This window comes from Eucyclogobius newberryi, unplaced genomic scaffold, assembly GCF_026437365.1.
Source record: "Eucyclogobius newberryi isolate DKJ021-1_F unplaced genomic scaffold, fEucNew1.0.hap1 SCAF_16, whole genome shotgun sequence".
Taxonomy (NCBI): domain Eukaryota; kingdom Metazoa; phylum Chordata; class Actinopteri; order Gobiiformes; family Gobiidae; genus Eucyclogobius; species Eucyclogobius newberryi.
In genome coordinates this window covers 24,258,591-24,282,755 of record NW_027315790.1, presented here as the reverse complement: position 1 = coordinate 24,282,755, position 24,165 = coordinate 24,258,591, and the positions used below count along the sequence as shown (strand labels likewise).

At 42.1% G+C, this 24,165-nt stretch overlaps 1 protein-coding gene across 3 annotated transcripts in view; it reads right to left on the bottom strand.

Moving 5' to 3' along the window:
* Positions 1-24,165, bottom strand: part of rbms3 (RNA binding motif, single stranded interacting protein) — a 334,351-nt gene that overhangs the window by 84,762 nt on the left and 225,424 nt on the right. For all 3 annotated transcript variants that reach the window (XM_072448061.1, XM_072448062.1, XM_072448063.1), the window contains exons 5-6: positions 17,972-18,129; positions 9,318-9,397 (exon numbers count right to left, since the gene is read on the bottom strand). In XM_072448061.1, the coding sequence (XP_072304162.1) occupies positions 9,318-9,397; positions 17,972-18,129 (238 nt within the window). The remainder of the gene's footprint in view (positions 1-9,317; positions 9,398-17,971; positions 18,130-24,165) is intronic.

The window sequence follows — 24,165 nt, the reverse complement described above, 5'->3', positions numbered from 1 at the left end:
CTTGTTGTCAGGTGAGATGCGCTCAGTCCAGGCTGTGCTGAGGCTCAGACAGACAGGATCAGCGCTGGTGGACAGCCGGCCTCACTTTGCTCCGGTCAAACTCAGAAAACGGTCCCACAAAGTCATCCTTTCATCTCCTCGACAGCAGCAGACACAACAAGCTCAACTTTGCTCAAACCTAACTTTCTACAAACACTTCACTTTGTTTCCACCAGGGCCTCGTCCATCTGGGGCCGTTTATTCCTGTCACAATTTCACATCTTTTCAACTCTTCTTCTTTTTTTTTTCTTTTTTTAACACCTTCCAGATTCGTCTCAATTACACTGTAAAACTCAGATAAACCTTTAACCCAAACTAGAAGCAGGTTTTAAGTGCGTGCAAGTACAGCCGCACTAAAATAAGACACAAATAATCATGAAATAGCTGTAAATTCACGACGGAAAGAGTCAGATCAAAACAAACAAAAGCAATAGAGGAGATAAATTGAACGAGTGTATCTATGGTGCCCAGATTTTGGCAGAAGACTTTGCAACGATGGGCAAAATGCTGTATCTGGGTCAGTGCTGATGCTTTTATTCTGGCAGAAACTTAAGCACGGCACTTAATACGAAGCAAAAAAAAGTTCCTCTCGCTCGCAGTTCCTCTACGAAACCACGGCAACGGCAATTACTGGCCATTCTCCTTAAAATAAGCACTGCAACAACACATAGATGATGATGTCTGTTTACTTTTATAGAGTTCCTGCGTCTGTGGCTGTATCGTTCCCACTTTGGTTGTCACTTCTTCGCATTAGATCAGCTTGAGAGCGGAGCAAAGTCAATCGTTCCCAACTCCCTCCCGCTACAGCGCCTTCCTCCTCGCGCTCCTCTGCCTAAACAAACTTTGAAGCCAATCAAAGAGCAGATATTTTGCAGAAGAGGCGACCGCAGCAGGTGAATCCTTTATATTTCGGTGACAGATCCACTCAAAGCTGCAGCTAACCGACGGCATGTGATTGATACAGTTCAGCGGCAAAACAAACAAAGCGTGACAAATCCAGATTATTGTCTGTGGGCGAGATAAGGTTATAATGAGAAAGTGCATCAGGGGAAATTGATCCTTTTGCAGGAAGCGGTCTGATTTAACGGGGATGCCAGTAATAACCTCCTGTGTGTCCTGGGACGCAGATGAAGCCGGGGGGGTGAGGCAGGAGGGCACGTTTGAGCTCTCTGTTAAGGTTGAGGATGTGGCACTGAGGAATGTGGGGTGCACTGTGAGGTTATGAACAAAAAATTGAATTATGCAGCGATCGAGCAAAACATTACGACGACTTGGAGGGAAGAGAGCGCGAAAATGTAGCTTTCCTGGCTAAAGTCTCGAAGCTGTGTGCTTATAATTAAATATACATATAAAACTGACTTTATTACCGTTGTACTTTCTTGATGTAATACTATTTTAAGTTCACAATTATACAAAAAGCGTAACATTTACCGTATTTTCCGGACTATAAGTCGTATAGTCACACCAGCCAAAAAATGCATAATAGAGAAGAAAAAAGCATATCTAAGTTGCACTGGAGTATGAAATGCGGTTGCAAATGAGAAAATAACAAATAACATCACATATAAGTCACTCTGGAGTATAAGTATATAAGTATAAGTTGCACCCCGGCCAAAACTATGAAGAAAGGTGCAACTTATAGTTCAGTTCCTCATTTTCATGTAAAATCATGTCTCCTGTTAAGTGCCCACTCCTGGATGGAACACACTCAACATATTGTACGCTAACGATTGTACAGTTCTCTACAGGAACAATAAAGTCCACCGTACCGTACCTTCATCTTAAATGTCAGGGCTTAGAGGCAAAGTCAGCAATTAACATTATGTAGGTTAACTACAACCCACATTTACAAGTTGCATTCATACAAGAAAATCCCTTCGAATCGTACAACCCAGAGCGGACTGAAGGGACGGGCCGGTGCAGATGGACACAAACACAGGGGACATGCAGCCAATCAGAGCCGAGCAGTAACTCTTCATCTTGATGGGTTTTTTTTGACTCAAAGTATCACAAATTTGAACTTTTGCTTCTGTCACTGCTCCAAAAAACAACAAAAAAACCGAATACATCAATGCTCACACTTGATTCAAAAAGTATAAATTATAATCAGATTCAACATATTTCTAAGCAGCGTAGTGACGGCGGCGGCCCCTTCCTTCTCGGATAAATCTACATGCCATAGGGGGAGAGCAGACCACTTATTAGCCAAGAGAGAGTGGGTGGGATGGCCCAAATTAACATGGATTACTCGCGAGTGACTGACACTTGCAGAGGGGCTTGTGGGGGCTTACAGCGTGATTCGGGACGAGACTTTAATTCTGCAAAAGGCTTTAAAATATCGTGGGCTGTCTGCGTTTGTATCACGACGCATTGGCTTCCATGAAAAAGCCAACTGGGAGAGATCAATTCTTTTTACCGCAAGCGTACTCCTACACTTTTCTCATACTGTGGGTCCAAAAAAATAAGCATGAATACGTTGTCAAGACTGTGCTTTTATAATTGTGGTTAAAGAGGGATGGGACGAGATCTCGCAGGATAAAACTGCCACAAGAACGAACGCTGTTGTGATAGATATTCCCCAAGTGATCTCATTTGGCTCGGACGAAAAAGGGTACGAGGTGAGCAAAACATTGTGAGAAGAGAAAAAGCAGCGTAATGACAGCAAAACTATTAGAGACAAAAACTAAATTGAGGCTAAAATGTGAGCGCACCATTTATTTACCATACATTATGTGAAAGTCTCATTCTTGAGCACCAAATGTCATCTCTCATTTCGTTTTTGCGGAAAAGACTTCGAAATGCATTCACTACGTCCTCCCCTTTTGAATAAATCATCTGTCAATTAGTGTGCAGTGGTTTGTATATGGCTTTGGTGTGGATTGGAAAGAGAGGGAGAGAAAGAAAAAGCCATTAGAACCTTAATACCGCCGCGTTATTTGACACAAAATCCAAATGTAAGAATTGAGCAAACGTTACGATCTAAGGCGTTTGTCTGTACGTGTAACTCAATCTCATTCCCGAGTTGCATCTGTTTCTTCTACTGTATTTACCCGCGCTGTGCTTTAACGTACAGTACATGAACATGACATATCCCGCGTCTCAATCTGTGCTTAACAGAGGGCACACTGCTAAGCTAAATGATAAAACAGATAACGTCGTGAGCGATGGAGCAGGGCATTGGGGAGCAGAGGCAGGAAATCGTGTACAGATTGCATGTTTCCGTTTGGTCTCATCTCCCAGGGCCGATGCGACTCCTTCCTGATGCGCTTTAATTATTTATCCAGCATCTATTGGACAATATTGCAGCAGTCTCTTCGCTGCACTGCCACATTGGCACAGCGACAACAACAACGGAAGCCAATAGGAAGCAACACAACCGGTTCTGTCTCTTTTGGGGCTCATTTCTTTGTTTAAATCTTTGTTGCGATTTTGGCAAAGCTCTCCCCCCCACCTCCACGCATAGCCAATGTTTACACGCGCACAACCTTCATTTACTTAGATGTTGTTTGACGACGAAATTAAGACGAAATCACGGAAATGAATAGCAATTTGGCCAAGCGGCAAAGCGTGCATACCAAATCGAAAAGCTATCAACAATGTCCGCTGCATGTTCTGCCAATACACAATACGGCATGTCCAGGAGATTACTCACCTGCCAAAAACAAACAATGGCTAATGTATCTCGGGTTTTGAATTACATTTAGCATAGGATGTCATCTCTAAGCCGTTTAATGCATTGTGGGAGCGGGCTTTAATCAGCGAGGCGCGCTGGAGCCAGAGGATTAAATCACTTTTTATCTGTGCTTCCTTTGACTTTCGCGGCGCTCAGGGTTGCAGGGTAAATCATATTGCGTCCCTGTTGGGCTCACCTCGCCATGCTTTATTGCTGTAGTCACATTTCATAAATTCCATTTATTTTGGATATTGAGTAAATCCGGAGACCTCACAACAAGGATAGGATTTGATTCTTAAAGGCTAAGTTTGTTATTTTGCCCAGTTTAAAGTGCCACCATGACGAGAAATGGCCAAGGAGAATAACCTGAAATACTATAAACTTAACATGGAATAATGAACAGGTACAATTTAGTTAATTTTGTTGACGTTCTCTTTGGGATTAACGAGGATCAGCGAGACAGTGCTAGCTGGAGATGTTTTGGAGATAAAGCCAGAGAGAAAAGATGAGCCGAGAAGGGTGAATAATAAGGCTGTAGATGGAGTAAGTCTAAGAGAGGAAATGTGTGCGATTCACATAAAAACTATCTTCATTTGTATTGTCTTATTCTGCTCTTACTTTCTTTATTCGTGACGAGGTTGTTTTCAGGTGCTTAAGAAATAAAGCCAGAGAAAGATATTTAAAGTTACCAGTTCACCTTGAAATGCTTGACTTTGAACAGTTCCGTTAGCACTTTCTACTAATTCTAACTAAAACATTATTAAACGACAATATCTGGTGGTGATTTGAATTTTGTCTCTGCATTCAAGCACACATCTTCCCTTTGGGCTTGCTTTGGTCGTGTATGCTATATTTTGCACACTCATTTCAGAAACATATCCATTTACGTCGTCTTGGAGCTTGAACAAGAAACCCTTCGATGGTTCGATTAACCCCCCTTTCTTTTACGAGACCCCTAAATAAACCTACAGCGGCCATAGTGTGCGCCTGTAGTCGTGTTCGTCGTGTAAAGCTCCCGATGCAGCGCCTGCCTTTGAATGTGCGAGCGTGAGTTCACAGCTGACGCCGACGCCAGGCCGGGCTGCTGCAATGCACAGAATAACTAAAGAGCTGTAGTGCTCTATCAGGGCGATCGATCACGGCTCACTCGCTGAATCGCAATCAGACGTGGGCCAAGCTGAGGGGCTCGGGACACGCGCTTTCTTAGCCCAGTACCGCACCGACTGGGTCTGACTGGAGTGGATGATCAGCTGTATCTAAGGGCTATCGGTCTGTGTTGAGGTTGCTTACTGCATTTCAAAGTTCATGTAAGGTTTAGCTGGCCTGAGCGTTTGATTGCACGGTGCGGCGGTATCGGCCTTTATGGAAGTGTATAACAGCCTGAATGATTAACTGAGGCTCGGGGTGGAGCGCTGTCCTGTGCCAATGGAGCGCGTTCTACGTCAGGCTCGCTTTCATGTCGCTTTTCCTGTGGTGGTGTTTTACAGTGCAACAAATACAGCAGAAATAGTTTGTTTTAAACTCTTTGCAGCAGTTCAAAGTTTTGCTCACTAAATGTATTCCAAGCATCCTATATATTCACCGCAATGAGTTATTACTAAGCCCAGTACAAGGTAACAACGACTAGCATGCTAACAGCACGTCCTGCTTTGTGTAGAATAAAACGCTCTAGAAGTAGATCCAGAAAGCACACAATGGACAAACCACTGTGTCAAAACTATCATGAAATTGTTCTGAAATATATCTAAAGAGTCTTTTTCTGCCTCCACAGGCCACTGAGCAATACTGCAGGCCCATCCGTGTTCTGCTCTCTAACATGTGCTTGTTCTTGAGGCTTGTGCATGTGTACTGATGCTCAGGCTAAGCTAATACAGCGCTTAATAAAACCAAGGGAAAACCAGGGACATCTGCAGCAGGACGACAACACCAGTGCCAAGTTTCACCAAGGGCCTTAACTAGCATTTAGTGACAGGGCATGGTGTGTAGCAAAGCCTGTGTTCGTGTTTCCAACGATTAGATTTTAGTGAGTAATACAGGCAGCCATTTAATCAGATAGTGAGTTAATTTGTGTGTACTGGAGGGGGATCCTGACGAAACAATGAAGACCACGGTGCTACGGACTTCTACAGACGAGTGACTGAAACTGTGGCTGTTTTGGACCAACTCTGCTTCAGGGAAATTAAATAAAAACCTTTCTACAGGAAAGATGTGGCTTCAATTTGCATCTGGGAGTGACAGGTGAGTTTTGTCGCGGCCGGTTTAATGCGGAGCTGTTTTTAATGTGACGTTTGTGGCACATGAAGCGTTATTATAAGAGCATCTATCTGACCAGTGCCCTGTTATTGAGAGCACCTCTTTTTTGTGTAGTAAGAGTACACACACCTATAGTAGAGCTCATTCAAATGGTTTCTGGAGCATAAATAATCAAATTAATGACAATAGTAGCCACCTGCAGGCTCAGCTGAATAAATAAAACAAATAGGAGACATTTGAGAAGGAGCAAACACTGAGTTTGTACCAACCGTGTGTCAAATACAGCCCTTTATATAAAATATGAATCAACTATGTGGTTTTGTTTCACTCCAAAATGGTTTAGTTAGTAATTATATGTGTTTAATATGTCAGTAAAGAATAATTTGTAAAAGGAAATGGCCAATTGTGCGAGTAACAACTTCATAGGGCATATGGATCATCTATATTCATTTATTACTCAAAGCAAACCAAAAATAATTTCTGCCGCTTGCTAATTTCATTAACTTGTAATTGCACATGATTTCATTGTTACCACACAGTACAAATATGGCGAGTCTTTAAGTATTGTTAGCCACCATCTGCTGCAGACTCAGCTCTCCCTCTCATGTAATCACAAGGAAGTAAGATGTTAGCACAATACGATTTGAACAGGAAGTGTATGGTGCCTGTCTATGGTTCCATTAGCTGCCATCTGTTTGCATCTCGGCCCCGCCCCCCCCAAATGCACACATACAGTCTTATCTGCAATTCACTTTACACTTCCTGCCAATACTTCTGCCTCTGCTCCGTTTATTTTCCCACGGTCAGCTGAGTTTCATAGATGACCTGCACCTGACATTGAGATATTTACTTCCTGGTGATGGAACGCAGAGGTTACAGCTCAATATCCTTTTGTGTTGCCACTGGACCTCCTGTGTACAGGAGGGCAGAGCTAACAAGAGCAATCCCAACAGTCCAGACAGTGTAATGCTGAGTGAGGACAGCCACAACGCAGAGACGGGATTTAGTCAATGGCATTTTTTTGGTTGAAATCTTATCAAAACATAATACACAATATTTCATGTATGCACCATGAACCAAACATAGCCTGAGATATTATCAAAATATGCAACTGGCATCCAAATATCAGGGTCAGAAGGACAGAAGGGTTTGTTAAATGCACAGGCGCGTGAGCCCGCTTCTGCTCTGAACTCTAAATGACAGGAAAAGGGATCTCATTAGCATCAGAGGCTGTTGACATTCCTCTCAGGTCAAAGTTAGCGGTGCATGACTATATTTGTGCTCGTGTGGCTGTGCGTGCCGTGGTGGTGTCAGGGCGCTCAGAGTGTAGTCGACATGGCTGTCAAACAAGCGTATCCACCAGCGTGCACGTGCCCATACACTGAGCGGCGGACGTGCACGCGCCCGCACACCGGCGCTGTGTGTGGCACGGCCCCCGGGGGGAGCCGCTGAGCTGTCAGAGCAGGATGGATGAAGAAGCTGCCTACAGAGCGCGGGACTCTGGGGAAATACCACCAACATGGCACAAATACACGCTTCAATGGCTTTTAAAACACACATATTTAAATACAAATCCGGCATAAGCAAACAGATAATGTGGGCGGCAATATTCAGACTCGAGTTCACATATACAAAGGCTTCTGTGAGAACCAAAGGCAGAACATCTTCAGGGAACATGCCAGTCTGATGTGGAACGTTCATCTCCATTTAACCGACAGTCCACAAGCTCAGAAAACTCTCCTCCAGTCGTCCTGATGGGAACAGGACATCTCCAGGACATGACAGTGAGGCTTTATCCATCAGTGTTCATGAATAACACATGTGCCGCCTGACACACGTCACATTCACATGCACGCAGCACACACGCTGTTTAGAGAGTTACGCACCACTGTCTGACACCATCAGCACTGGCACAAACTCATATTAGAGAAGGGTCATCATTTGGGATCGTATTAATTCAAGCAACTGTTTTGCTTGTTTTATTTAAGAAAATAATTAATTTGCTGCTTGTTTTGTTATTGTTTTTGCTATTTTGTGCAATCCAATTTACTGAGCAAAAACAAGAAATAAAATCAAAGCTTATTCCACCATGTCTGCAAAAATCATGTTGGTAATTTACTGGGAATCTTTGTGAAAATTTTAACCAGCTTTTCTTGTTTCTAAGCACCAAATGTATTAAGTAGCAAAACGTTAAAGTGCAACCGGAGTGGCGAACATGCCATGAAGCATTTAAGGGACCCACAATTGTATCCGTTCTAGTAACTGTTCGTAATCTCACAGGAGAGTTTCCTCGATGTGGCGCCATAAATGTGAGACCTGGCACACGTCTGAACTATCCATTAACAATAATAAAGCCCGAGTAGCTTCGAGAAAGAGCCTTAAAGGGGAAGGTCAGCCTGATATTACAGATTTAAAGGTTTCCTATTACAGCTCAACTTCAATATAAGCGCTCACCTTGCCTTTAACGGCCGCTGGCGATGCAGTGGCTGAGCATATATGGAGATCCTAAATCCAGACAGTCTCAGATATTAGGGGATGGAGGGAAACCATTTACAGGCAGCTGCTCCATGAAAGTGTAGCTATTGTTAATAAAACGGCCGTAGGGGTGAAGGAGATCTCGGAGGTATTGCCCTTGTCTGGCCTGGGCGTCCTGCTGGGAGCTAGCGGGGGCTTTGAACACCCCTCTCCCAGATGTGCTTAAGCAGCACTTTTCCCTCTTCATCCTAGCCTTCCCCTCAAATCCTTAACCCCACGCTTCTTGATCTACCACCTCTCGTCACTCATAGTCCCTCCGAGACTCTTCTGTTTTCCCCATTTGGAACTTGGAAGCTAACTTTTAGACAAATCCTTGGCAGTTCTATCTCCGTTTTTTAACATCCTTCCTTTTGGCTTGCCGCTTGCGCCAGTTCTCTCCTTGGCCAGGCTGTGCTACCGTCTGGGTTAAGTGCAGATAGGAGCGAGGACATAGGAAAGACGCAGAGGAGGAAGGAGGCGAGGGTGCAAGCTCTTAAGTAGATTGCAAAGAACAGCGTCGAGGCATGAGTGTGAATATTAACAAGGTTTTCTCCTGGCCCAGAAGTCCGAGCCTGCAGCAGTAAAAGCATGGCAAGAAAATAGAAAGTAGGCTTTAAGACCGCGGGCTATAGCCACTGCTGCGGCGGCGAGTGAGGTGTCAGAACCGACAGTGTACACAATCTATCAAACTGTCCGGCAAATCTGAGATGCGGATTTACCATAATTGAATTAGAGAAGGGGGTCCCTGGTTGCACGGGGTAGTTTTCCCAGATAGCGGGCTATAAGAGCAGATAAGAAAGCAGCCGATGTGTAATGTAAAACAAGAGTGGAGTTTTACCTGGAATGCCTGGTGGGGTTTTCAGGTACTTTCCATTGAAATGTTGTATCACTACTTCGCATTTCTCTGTGGACTCCATCCTGAAAAGACAGACAAAATGAAAAGGCTTAATGAATATGTCAATATTACACAGCAATAGCAGGTTTGTGCGATTAAAGGTGCATCTGCTTTCAGTGAACTTTCTGCAAAGGAAAAGTATTCACTGTTTGAATATTCAAACAAGGACACAGCCACTCTTAAAGTAATTGTACTATTAGTTACAGGGCACAGTTAAATAGTTGAACAACAAATACTTGAACAAGCTATCAAACGCAATATAGATGTAAGTAAGATTCTACATGTGAGATGATTCTGCAGTATTTTCTAAAACAGGACTCAAGCTATCATGAAAATATGTATCTACAATAACAATATGTCATTTAGATGATATCAAAATACAATATTTCCCCACAAAGCTCAATCAATTTAAGTATAGATCAAAACTACTAAAACTATACACAGTAACTTTTGGCTAGGAACTTTGACCCACTGAAAATGATCCAGCTCTAAAGGATTAAAAATATACTTAGACTAAATAGAGTCCATTTAATAATTATTAAATCTTGATCACCTTTAGAACAGTGATGTATAATATAGGTATAGCATAAAATATAATATCCTTTTACCATTTTAAATAAAACATCTAATTGAAAACATGTGTCCTTGTCAGTAAATGTTGTTATAGGGCTTATAACAATCTAAACATTTGACATGGCTTGTTCCGGTCTTTTCCTGGAACAACTCTGGACTAAAGCATAAAAACGTTCACCATTGGCACATTTACTGCTCTGCTGCATCATAAAGCAGAGTTTTTCTGTTTCGTATCACACAAAGATCTGCCCTGAAGACCATATCCTCTCGCCAGAATCTCCTGCAGAGCATCACTGTCCACTTTTACAACTGCATCAGAGAATTCAAATGTGCGAGTGGACAGGGCATCCTCACAAACACGACTGGCGCAGTGATAGAACGGTTGACCGTGTGGGAAAGATGAAATGTGGGTCGTTACTTGTTTGTTAGAATCTGCATCAAATAAGTCTATAGGGTGCACAGCGGGGGGGGCTTTGATCCTCTACTTCACACGCCAGTGGAAAGCACGAGGCACAACACAAGAATGCAAACGTACAATTCGAGAAACAAAGTCAATGTAGTCTATAAATCTGTTACAAACCTTTAAAAAAATGCCATGGGTTCAACCAGGAACAATGTCTGGTGCAAAAACTAAACAAATCCATAGATAAATCACTAAACACCTACATTTATACAATTGTGAGAAGTGAATTTGGTTTGTAGTAAATAAAAGTGAGTGAAAAGACTTTCTGTGGAAGAATAATATGATGTAAAGTGGGGCTAGGGCTGTGTCAGGGTCAGGCCTCGTTGTATTTTGGGTTTATTTTCATGTATTTAAAACATTGTTGGTTTTTTTCTGACCAAGGTTTTCAATAATAAGTGAAAAATGCCACAAAAGATGAGTCTTACAAATCATAATGTCTTTTCAAATTGAAGACTTGGTCGAGCATTGCAATTGTGAACAGGTTTTTGAGAGGAAAATGTTGAAGGATGGGTTTAAAAAAGGTAGTACACTTCACAATACAAACGCATCAACAAAGTATTGATGTGTGCACAAAATGGCAGGCAATTGTGATATTAAATTAGCACTGTTACCATAGGAATAAGCAAATCCATATGTAGATATACTATATTCTATCTTTCAATGGTGGAAAGCCCTCAAAATGCAGTCCATAGCAGGGGAAATGTGACTGAAATCCATACGTTGGTGGCGCCAGAACCACGTTGACAATCCCAAGCTCCTCTGGTCGCAGAAGTTAGAAGAGTCTGGTTAGTACTGGGATGGGAAACTACAAGGAAAACCAGACGCTGTAGTAGAAAAGCAGGAGTTTGTGATGTAAAGCCCTGTTTTGTTTTGTTTTTGGTTAATCTGATTATTTTCTACATTTCTATAACAGTTCATTAGCCTGTTACACTGTATTTACCCAACCAATCACAGGGCAGATAATAGCAATATATAGATTCTGGTGAAATGCATGCCTCCATGGGAACATTCTCCCTGGAGATAGACAATGCCATAGATTAATGTAATTTCGGTGCATTCCAGGCACAGCGATACCAGCTCTTTTTGGTCTATTTTTGACTGGTTTTCAACAATCCGTCCAATGGAATGCCCTGATGGATGAATGTTCTAAAGTGTGGAGCCTTTATGTTAATGCCGTATGGGAAGGTGGCAGATTCATTGCGTTTCAGATTTCCACGCTATCCTCTGGAATTTTCCCATCAGCCTCTCGGACCAGTCTGCTCCATCCTCCTCCTCCTCGTCACACCTTCCTCCATCTCTCTCTCCATACCTTCTTTATCGCTATGCCCGACCCATCCATCTCACTCGGCTCCTCTCCTCTCTGACATCTCTCTCATCGCGCGCTGTCTTTCAGTCCTGGTTATTTCCACCATCTTTCAGGATTACGCTCACACACACTTCCCCTTGGCCTCCTTTTCTTTTCCGCGTCATCTACCCTTTTGTTTCTCTATTCTACCGCCGACACATAAACGTCTGGCACATTTTACCTGTCAGACTTTTTCATAGTGGAATATGTAATCTTTCACGCTCACAAACAGTGGTCATAAGTCAGGGAAGAAGTGACACTTTTCTGTCATTGATTTTCACGGAAGATCTAGCAGTGCGCCCAAACTTTCCCCAGTATATCGAAAGTCACTACTAACTATTGATCAACCAATGTTTGAACCAAAGCATAATCGGGGGAGTTTTGTGAGTTTTAGGATAGTTTAAAGTCGGCATAGGACAAACTTCTTGGTGACTAAAAAATAGATTTCAGATGGAAAGTCGTGGTCCATGACAAATCTTACCTTGGGGACAAAGTCTGACCTCAACGTTTTCAGGTCAGACATTTCCAGCATTTTATATAATACAGAAAGTGATATTGCAGCAGTAATGAAATATAATGTATAACTGCAATAGCATGTAACGTTTTGTACTGGATTGGACAGAAGTAAACACAAAGGGGGTAAAGGGGAAAAGTGCATCCACATTTGCACATTCACCACATCAACATTGGGACTGAACCAGGACTAAACCCAAAACTAAACCTGGACTAAATCTGGACTAAACAAGGACTAGAACAAGACCAAACTAAGTCCACATCAGGACAACAATGGGCTTAATTTAGGACTCCCAGTGTCTCCTATTTGCTGACCTGAGCTACAGTTATAAGGAAAAATATAAGTGTGTTATGGGAAATAAAAATGTCATAGAACAGGGATCATTACAAATACTTTGAAGAAGCAGTTCACAGTCAAATAATTTCACTATATTTCACATGGTCTTTGTTTGGACCTTGTTACTCACTCTGAATCGTTGTGGATTGACAAAGTAAATCATCATTTCAAATTCATATTGATCTTTATTTAACCAATATAGTCCCACTAATATTGATTCCTGGCCCCAAAAGGGAGCCTACGTGTTTTTACTGGTGGGGAAACCGTAGGACCTGGAGAAAAGACAAGGCACGATTTGTACACAAGGCAGTAAAAAGTGCTTCTAAAAACAGGAAAAAAATGCATTCAAATCCCAAAGCCCTACGCAGACACAAGGAGAACATGCAAACTCCACTCAGAAAGGCCCCGGGAGTCAAACCCGGTACTTTCTGGCTGTGAGGCTGAAGCCACCATGTCGCGGTGCAACCATTTCCCCTAAATCGACAGTGTAGAAAGGACGTCCACTTGAGACTAACGACACAGATGCCCTGATTAAATAATGACCTGCGAGTTTCACCTGCCGGAATGATCTGTATAATACACGTCCATCTATCACTTTTCCGCAGACTTTGGGCGGTAAAAGAACATCTCTTCTAAAGGCCAATCACACACAAACACGACGCTGCCGCTCACAAAAGAGCCCGACAAGTGTCTCCTCCACTCAAAGCACAAGTTGTTGTCCTCTCTGCCGCTCACTTCACTCCAGTCTTAAACAACAATAACTCTACACTTCAGCGAGAGATGATTTATGTGCTTGTGAACAATCAGAATAAACACTGCAGTGAGAGGGATGTATTTGTCAAACAATGGCAATAAATCCTTCATGCGTTGAGTGATGCTCGGGAACTCCGTATCTCTAAAAAGCGTGTCTAACCTGTCCGTGTCTGCAAACAGATGCACATGTCACAAAGAAGTTGGAATGCTGTGTAAATAAGAACAGCAACAACAAAACCTCACAGGCTGGACTCATTTTGAACTGAAAGCAACAATTGTGTCATGTAAAAGGAGGATGTCGAGCTGAAAAACTGTCCTATTGTCCAAACACCTCCTGAAAAGGGCGGCAACTGACAATTATTTCAGTAGTCGACTGGTCAGCCATTATTTATTCAATTAGTCAAAGATTTATTCTATTGTACATTGAGACGTTTTAAATACTTGAAAAACCAAATTGACCTATGGTGACTGGGCTCTTATATATTTACAAATGAAGTGTATTGTAGATGAAAATCAGAAATGGGAATGATATCTCTGGAGGATAATGTATGACACAAACTGCTCCAACAATAAAGGACTGGACTGATATAATGGAAACACGGAAAATGGAAAAAATCACATATGGACTGAACTTGGAAATTGACAAATTTGACATAAACTGGACTAAATGGATCAGGTGCTTTAACCTTGCATTTTATTTTCATCTGGATGCATTATTCTAAAAACAGTCATCTCAAACAAAAAACACGTATTTTCTCTGGTACCGCCCACTTTGCACTTTTTATTTTTTATTTTTTTCCTTCTTCCTCTCTTTTTTCTTTTTCTTCTCCCTGCCGTTGCTGTTGTTAACAATGTTACTCGACTGTATCTTTATTTACACAAGTTTTGATTGGTCTGTGTTTTTTCTTTCAATGAAAAAAAAAAAAAAAAAAAAAAATCAACTGTGACTAAACAGGACTAAATCAAAAGTTAACCATGCACAATCAGGACTAGAACTTGACAAAATCAAGTGTAAATTGGGACTAAACTGGGCTCAAACCAGGAAGTAGTATGTTGACCATAAGAGAGAGGTTTTGCAACAAATACATCAAAAACAAGCTTTATTTTTAATACAATCTGGATGCTGTTAATGTCCATTTGACCGTCTATCCATTACAATCCTTTTTTGCTTAAATGCACATGCTACTCAGTTGGGGTCGTATTACCAGAGCGGTGCAGGGCGCAGTGCAGACAAAGCACATGTCCACCGACGCTCTCTAAATAACCCAGACAGGCTGCTGCAGACACGGAGTGGTCAGAGACGGGGCAGAGCTTTTTGATGTGGAGAACGCACTGGGCTTCCCCCCTCTCCCTCATCTCTGTCCTCCCTCTCTATCCCTCTCATCCTTTCCTCTTTTCTCCATGTCTCTCTTTCTCCTCTTTCTTCTCTCCTCCATCCGTCCGTCCCACTCTCTCTCTCTCTGCTCTCGGTGCACGCCTGCTTAATGGCATCAGGTGCTGCTGTCTGCCATGATTAGTGCTGGTTCTGGAGTAATGGGCTCTGATAACAGTAATGGATGGGCCCACAAACACTTAGCTCGGTTTACTCTCTCTAATGCCCCTCATGGCCCAGCGCCGCAGCTGTCTGTCCGTCCGTCTGTCCCAACAGGAGGTGCGCTGCTCACAAACCCGACTTTTACCTCACCGGGACGACTCGGCGGCATCGTCAGTGGTGCCGGGCTGGAGCGGTTTCGACACAGTGGGCTGGGTAATTACGATCTTTACAGTTTGAAGGGGCTGTACCCATATTCTTTTTCATTGAATAGAGCAAAATTGGTATTGCCCCAGAACAGATATAGTGAAAAAGCTGCTCTCTGGATTAAATTGAGACCGCTGTGTGCTGTCTGCATGAGATTTTAAACTGTTTTAGTCTTCAGCGGGCACATGCTAGTTGTTGTTAGCTTTACCGTGACAGCAATTCTGTGCTCTGGCCCCCTCAATTTAAATTTTTGGTTTAGTCTTGTGTCATATTTACATGTTGAAGCTGCAGGAGCTGAACTCTTTCCTTTCTTTTTAAGTTTAGTAACAGTTTATAGCCATTTAGATCTGATTAAGTGTCAGTTTCATCTCATTAACTATACTACTCTTTAGTTGTTGTTAGCATGAATTAGTATGTGAAAATGGTACTTGCATAGTCTTATATTTTCTGCAATAGTTCTTGGAGTAAAAGCGTTGAGAACCACTGTTGTACCGTGCACATAAATGTCCCCCTGAGTGGTTTTGCTGATTGATTCTTCATCCTTTTATTTCTCTGTTTGGCCAAAAGCACAATCTCTTCCACGTTTGCAGAATGTGTATGTATTTTCACATTTGCAGGTGTTAGTCATCTATAACTAACCCTGCAACTCTCCTCTCTGTAATTCGGCTGAAAGCTGATGATAAACGCCCACTCGGCAGGTACACGGACTGTGATGTTGCATTTTGAGTGTAGGAGGCCATTTTGGAATGAATGAAGAGACAGCATTAATAACTATACCTTTTGCCTGCAATTATGAAACAAATGTGTGTGGGCCAAGGTGACGACGGTCAGTCAGCCAAATAGAGCCAACACAGCATCATTTATTGTCACATTCATGTCCTAAATAGACTGGAGAAGAGTTTTTCACATACATGTATATTAATATCAGACATACTCAATAGGAAATTATAGTTTATGCCATGGAATTCTTAAACGGCAAGGTATTTCACACGGTCCACTCTGTTGAGATGCAGAATCAGTTCCTAAATGAGTTTGTGAGTTATAGATAAGAGAACCTTTATTTGTCCCACAATGTTGCAATGCACAGTTGAAAATATATAAAAATTAACATCTCAATATTTTGGGTGCGATAATCACAATGAAAATATTCAGATTATATTATGGTAATCCATCAGAAACGTGCTACATGTTTGTGCTACGATTCTACATGCCCGTAGAAATATCACTTTACACCATCAAACATTACGTTTAAGTGCATTTTATATTTAAATTACTATTTCGCGACTTTTGAAAAATGATTAGTGGAGATATACTTGACATCCTCATTCTAACGCCTCCCACCTCTTCAAATCCATATTTTCACACACAGAAAGGAAAAATCTGATCCTATAATCATCGCAATATAGTTCGAAGCTGTTGCAGTTGTATCCCCGCATTTACGATAAAACACGAACAGCAAAGTCGGCGTTGGAAGCAGCACACGGGGGAAACTGTGTATTCATAAACTATACAGGCAATAGGACTTTTTCATCAACGCCCACAAAACTATAGCCCACTTCCTCTATTACAGATCTGAACTCTGTCGTTTCATTCCCACCTCCCTCCAGCGCCGCTGCCTATATAATTTCTTCTTATAATAACCTTTATGATTACTTTCCTGTGCCTGGGCCGCAGTTTCACACTCCGGTCCCTGTACCTCCATCACGGCGGCTCGAACAGGTGGCCCGTGGCAGGCTGACGCTGCGCTCTGCTTGTCGGTCGGCGGGGGGGCTTAGCTAGACCTGGTATACGTACTTGTGCATAAAGTATTGGTGTTGACTACGTACGCTGGCGGTCTGTCCTGCTGTAACCTGCAGTAATAGATCAGGGAATTGGAGAAGACTTTTTCAGCCACAGTCGGCGATTAAGAAAAATCCCTGCAAGATGGTGGTCGGTTGCCAGCGGCGGGGTCCTCTGGGTAAAATACGGGGGAGAGCAGAGAGCAATGCGGGGCGACGTTACGGTGGCTGCGGCAGAGGACAAGGACGGAGCGGTTTTATGACTTGGGGGGATTAACAAGCTGGAGTGGAAACTTTTTCTAAGTGGAGGGAAAAAAATGAAGTGCTAAGTGATATGCTCGGCAGCGGGAATGAGGTGGCTTACTGTACGGGGTAATTGCCTGTATCCGAGGACGTGTGCGGCCGTGTTGGGCTGGGAATTGTAAGCATTTCAGCAAATAAACACACAGAAAGTGAGAGAGTATTGTAAGAGAGATTGTGAAATACTACGTCAACTTTCTTTAGCTAAGTTTCATGTTTTGAGGTTAAGATGAGAGATGAGAATGTGCCGTTGCACTGATGTAACAGGGACATCTCCAGCTTTATCCTTGATGATCCTTAGACTAACACAATCTACAGAGTGGTCAGATATATTGATCCCGGACTAAATAAATAAATACACTTTTAATAAAATAAATAAACTGTTCTTACATTAGACATTTATAGTCTCATTCATAAGCTTCATTCATTAATTGCCCATTCCCGGTTTGTGTCCTGTTAAAAAGTCGAACAGTTGGTGCAGAAAAACAATTGTGGAAAAAACAAAAAAAAAACAATCAATTTAATCTTTTTAGAGCGAGTAACTTTCTGCTAAAGTGCATTCCTAATAATCCCCAACATTTTCTTATACTATTTTTTCCAATTTCTAAATAAAAGTAAGTGAAAGATTTTAGACACATCTTAGTTGACAAATTAATGCTATTTGCAGCAAACACTATCTTTTTATTATTATAATGTTGGAATTCAACATCTGTGGTTTATGGAGGAGAAAACATGGCAAGAGCCTAGTCTTGAAATACTGCAAGTACATGGTACAACGAGTGAAAGTGAGATCCCACCTTGCAAAGCCGACCCCTCTGCTGACCCCGTTGGCGTCTCGCAGTATCCGTGTGGAGATCACATGACCCAGAGGCTTCAGCATGTTCTCCAGCTCCTGCTCGTCCATGGACACAGGCAGGTTGGAGATGTACAGGTTGGTCGGGTCCTGCTCTTGTTGCTATGGAAAGAGAAAAGACAAAAACATGGTCAATTTAACTTGAACAACAACAGTGGGTTCACTTCCAAACATTAAAGATTTTAATTTGAGTTTTAACTGTATAAGTTTAATTTAACTTCACGGAGAGCTCTTGTAAATTAGAGTTTAAAAAGGAAGCTAAAAAAGTGTATTGAGAAGTATTTTCCCGCTAACATGAGCTTAATGAAATTTCAATATCTCATACTGTGAATGTCATTGCATAAAATAGGATAATTTATTACACACAATCAGGCAAAAGCTTACATTCATCTCCCTAGATCAACATAGCAATGCTAAAGCAAACATTGTTTTACATCGAAAACAATCCTAAACCCTTTTCTTTACCATAATTATAACACATTTGTAACGTTATGTGGCCCAGAACAAGAAAATGAAAGTCATGAATAACCATAAACAGTTTCCCGCGGACAAAATGAGCACAGCACGACAAGCTGTCACTCCCATGTGCATCACTTGTGACACGTTCACCCAAAACACGCAGAGTAAGCAAACCCAGACCCAGATCCGGAGATCCCCCTCTCCACGCACTAGAGTGTGGATTCCACTGCTGCCGCTAGGTTTCCCACAGGCACCGCTGGAATGATTCAGTGCAGCAGACAAATTTCCCCACTGGGTATAATAAAGTCTAAATCACAAACACCAATGCTCCACTACGCCACGATCTTGAACAACTCTGATACACACGACCAGAGATTCCACACGCTTTTCAGTCCGAAAAAGCTGTTCTAAAGACGTGTACATGCCCAGAAATCCATGCCTGTGAATACTGAAAAAGGGTTTGTGCGAACAATATTAATTTTGCAATATTTATTCCACAACTTGTTTAAAAATGTTCTATCTTGCGATGGAATGAAGAGATCATCTGATTCTTTGCTAGCAGAGGTCCTCCGGTTATGACTGATTGAAGAGAACACATTTCCAACTCATTCCTACCGGCTATGTGGCTTTTAAAAGCACTGTAACTGTGTTTAAACATACTAAACAGGAGTGGTAGTGAAGAGGAAGTGTTGTAGCGTGGATTGTTCGACAGCGGGTGTGTGTGTATTGCCCAGGGGCTGCTGCGAGCGAGGAGGAGCTGCACAGCTGGCGTCAGGCAGAGCCGGAGGAGGCACCGGGCCCAACGTGCTCCACTGTACAACATCTGGAGCAGCAGCCTGAGCCTCCGCAGTCACCGAGCTACCATCGCCCTGCTGTACCGACCAACAGGGATCTACTTAGTGAGCTGATTAGAAGAAACTTTACTTCATGTGCAAATATCGACGGAAATAACTAGGTGTTTTGTATTTGGTTATTATCCGTCACAGTTTGTTGATTTATTTTACTTTTTTATTCATAATACTTAAGGATTATTCACGGTTACTGAGATCGTGAGCAAACAGCAGTGGAATCTAAGTTTCGTTACGCGTTACTTTTGCTCAACTTTGTGACCAGCTTTACAAATAGTGAACGTTCTGAATGACAAAAACAGACAGCTCAAAGAGTTTCCTGGCATTTAGATGTATTATTTGGACTTCAAAATAAACTAAAAACGACAGAATTTTGCTTCCAAATTTGTCACAATTATTGTTTTTTATTTCTTACTTTTATATTTTGACCCAAATAATCAGAATTAGTGATTAACCCAGTAATCATAAAATCATTTGTGGTGACCTGCCTGTTCACGCTGATTCGACAATCCTCTTTAATGTTTTCAATCATTTATAAGTTCAAATGTGTGTTTAAAGTATGTGTATTAAAGTTTAAATCATGTTTTTTATAATGTCAGCAACTATTTCTTCCATTTCTATAACTCTACTGCTCATTCTACTGCAGCCACATTCAAAAACGAGCTTAACGCTGCACAAAAGACAGAAGTCTTGAGAACTTAAAAGTGCTAAAAGGACACAAAAACACAAAGACAACTGGGAAATAAGCCAACAACAAATAAAGACATCAACTAATATCAGTCCAAACAGCGACCTGGAGGCACAGGCCCACAACTCTGTGCACGGAACAGACATCTCTGCAAAAACTGTATTAACGACAACATGTGATGCGGGTCCGCCACCTGCTCGTTTCCATGGAGATGTATTTGTTTGCCCGCAATGTTTTACTTAACTGGCTTTGCATTTGTTCAATTACATGCGTTTTTATTACTCTAAACAAATGGAAGAACCTATAACTTGGCCTGGTTGCACTGCATGCTTGTCTCCATGGAGATAAGAGGAGTTTAATGCCGTTCTGTGAAACATTCCGGTCAAAGCAAATACATCTTCAGACATGGTGACGAGTTGGTGCATATTGTAGCTTTAGATTTGATAGTTAACAACGAAATAACCGATAACGACCAAACTTGCACATTTGATACTAAGAAATATGCTCAAAACTAGTAAAAAAAAGTTGTTTGGGCAATAGATTATAATTTGAAAGACTAAATAATAGTATTTTCTCACCTTTCTGATAAAGCTTAAGCTCTTTCTAAAACTCTTTAGGCGGTTCCCTTTAGTGTTGATGTTTGCTCAAATGAGTATCTGATTTTCGATGCTTTTGACAACTCAACTCCTCTCTCTCGTCTCCTTTTCCTCATTATCAGGTCACAAATAGCCACATTACTTGCCTGAAGTGGACAGAAAAGTGTGTTCATGAGGGAATCAAGCAGCCTACTTTTTTGCTTAGAGATGTGCTTAACCCACTTTACCACTCCCGCTTCCAGGAGGCACAAAATATGTGATAAAAATCCAATAACTCACTAAAATAAAGTGCACATAAAATGCTATTTGGAGATGTGCTTGCTCCTGCAGAGTTGACTTGAGTAGGAACTTGTCTTTTCTCCGTCGGGGGCTTTGGGGAGACACTTGACTCGCTGCAGTTCATGTAAACAGCGTCTTTAGACTCTTTATAGACTGCATGTCTTGCCAGGGGCGGATCTTGTCTCCCCGTCTCATGTCTTCGGGCTTGTTGTTGTTGCGAGTCGACGTCGAAGGAAGAGGTTGAGGAGGTGGAGAGGAAGTGACTCCAGCGCGCTCCTTCTCTCTCCGTCTGCCAGAGGAGAGCCGGTTCCCACCTCTGATTAATTAGTCATCTTATCTGACAGGACACGTTTGATCTGATTAAGGGCTGCGCACAGAACGCCGCCGCCGCCGCCGCCGACTCGCTAATCTAAAAGCAGCAAAACTCCAGCACTTTTTCCGTTAACCATTTACTCATCCAAGTGGCAGAAAGACAAACTAAAGGCTCACAACTGGAGCTTTTTATTTAGTGCGATGGCCCTATCTCACCGCTGCGATGATGATGACGGATTGTTCTGTGTGTGTCAAACAAAGAGACGGCTAATCTTATTCTCTAAAGCCAGTGTCTCTGTATCAAAAAGAGCATCTGGTGTAAAATGCTTTGCTGTGGTTTATTCCCATAGTGTCCAGACCATTCCCAGTAACCTTTTTGGATGGGACACAATGTGAAATCCGCTGGAGTGACACTTTGACACCGACTAACGCTGAATTGTGTGATACGTAGTGGCAGATACACGGATTATTGCGTAAATGGACACAAGGGAACATGAAGCTCAAAGAAATCACACTCAAACTCACAAACTGGGCGATAGAAAAGCAACGATTTAGATGTTGTAATCGCTCGGATTTAACGACAATTTGGCGTAACCTTGCAGTTGTCTGGGAGTTGTCCACGGACTGTTTTCGCTATCCATCCATCACACCATTGATCCATATGTCCATCCATCAATACATCTATGCAGCTATCTTTCCATACTGACCTGAGGGAAGCGGAGTAAGATTGAAAGAGGAGATCTCCATGGACTAGTGTACTTACTAGACTATATTTTGAGGCTGTTTTACCCCGTTGTTACAGTATCTGCGTGCATCCGACTCACAAGTGTTCATCATTTGCTTTAGACTGACTTTGAGGTTTGGACCAAGGTTTGACGAGGCTATTGTAAACAGAGGGTGAGTTGCAGCACACACCGAAACGTCTCAATTTCACACTCATTGACAGATATAACGCTTGCTATGATTCTCGCTGTCATTTTTTGTTTCAGTCCAATACAGAATCATGACGGTTGACACAATCTGTTTTGAAACGTAAATCGTAAAATCCATATGAGATTAGCATAAGTGGCTACGTGACCAAACACCTCTATCGTGCATAGCGAGGAATGAGGCTTTTTTTTGCCGCCGCCGCTCCATTGAGAGAGCAGTAGAGTTTGTATAACACAGGATTTGGCAGTGAATGAAGCTTAATTAAATCTGCCGGTAGAAATCGACTGTACACGTGTCAGTCGCGGCTAAGTCCCTTTGGTGCGCGCAGGCTTGCAGCTGCGATTCTCTTTTGAGTTTCATTGGATGTGCGAGGAGGCCATGTTTTTCAGGATTATGTCAAATAGGCTTCTCCCAATGCAAGACAGGAGGTCGGATCAAAGCGGTGCGCCGACTGACTCACTCACTCACGGGGCTAAGCCTACAAGTTTACGCCAGACTCGGTGAAAGCACTTTTTTTTTCTTCTTCTTCTCCGCAGCGTGTGAGAGGAGCGTGCAGGTTAATGTGTGGGAGTGGGCGAATGGGGGAGGGCTTCATCTGCGGAGGGAATTATGGGCCGCATACGCTGAATCTTCACTACGTTTTTGCTTTGATGATGCTCAAAGCCCTAAATACTCAAATGAGAAGGTTACAGGGGAGCAGCGGGAACGGGAGCGCGGAGGCACGAGGGCGATGCGACGACCAGATTTAATTTTCTTTAATGTCATCGTTAGGCTGTCAGGATGTGAATGAAGCCATAACTGAGGCGGTACCTGGGAACATTTTCCATCTTAGTCAAATTACACCAATTATTGTTAAAGAAGAACAGAGGAATGTAGCTGATTTACTCTTATAGAGACAAATTAGTGTTAAGGCGAGAGTTTTTTAATAAGTTGTTTTGCGAGCCCGCCGACGTCAAAAACAGAGATTCTAAAAAAAATATATATATATATTTTTCCTGTTTTCGCAGATTTTCCAACGTTTTTTTGGCCAAAACCTCAAAAAAATAAAAATAAAAATGTATTCTGCACCAGCATCTCCGACCTCCGAACATTTCTGCACGACCCCGAGTTTGTCCGAACGTAAGAGCTTTAAAACTCCCGCAACTCAAGGCTTGACCATAGATCCATGAGATCGACCGGTAGATTAACATGAAGGACGCGGGGTGGGCGTGGCTTTGGCTCGTTCATTGAACTCGTGTTCAAACGAGGAAATGAAGAATACGTGTCTTGACCGATTATATCAGAATAATTGTGTGGTTGCCATTTAAGTAGCACATGTCCTCCTCATGTGGACATGTCCTCCTCATGTGGACATGTCCAGCTCGTCTGGAGTCACATGTTCTCTTCTGATCGCATTGTAAGGACGCTATTTATATGAGTTGATCTGAGCTGCGTGTCACGACTCTCGCGTGGAAAAAATTACTGCGCCGTTGGATCAAATCACTGTGGCCAAATTTAAGCCGCTCAATAAGACATTTTCATTCATTGCACACTTTGTGTTCCTGTCAAGAATCAATAAAGTTTATCAAACTGACTTGTTCGGGATGATTCATTTCTGAGAAGCTGTGAGTCTGGGACTACTTTCTGTCTGATCACTGTCTGATCACTGTGAGTTCCAACCATTAAACAGTTATTTGTAGGGCCTATATTCTAAGAATCCAAGAAAATTATTTAGAATAAAATTGTATTTTTAAATTCAACTCTGACTTTTGGATGGTAGAAATGTGATTTGATAATGGGAAAATAAAATTGTATTATTATTCCGTCCTCCCCTTTTAAAAATGCCAAGGAAAATCTGTGAAACAACAAATTAAAAAACTCTCGCCTCATCATCCTCATCACTCTATTGAAACTTTATTTTGAGGAAGAAAACACTTGACACACAATTTAAAGTCAGTTCCAGCACAAAATGATGCAGTTTAGTGTATGATTTTCAACTTGTTTTAAAATAGCTCAAGAAAATGCTAAAACGATTCAGGAAAGGTCC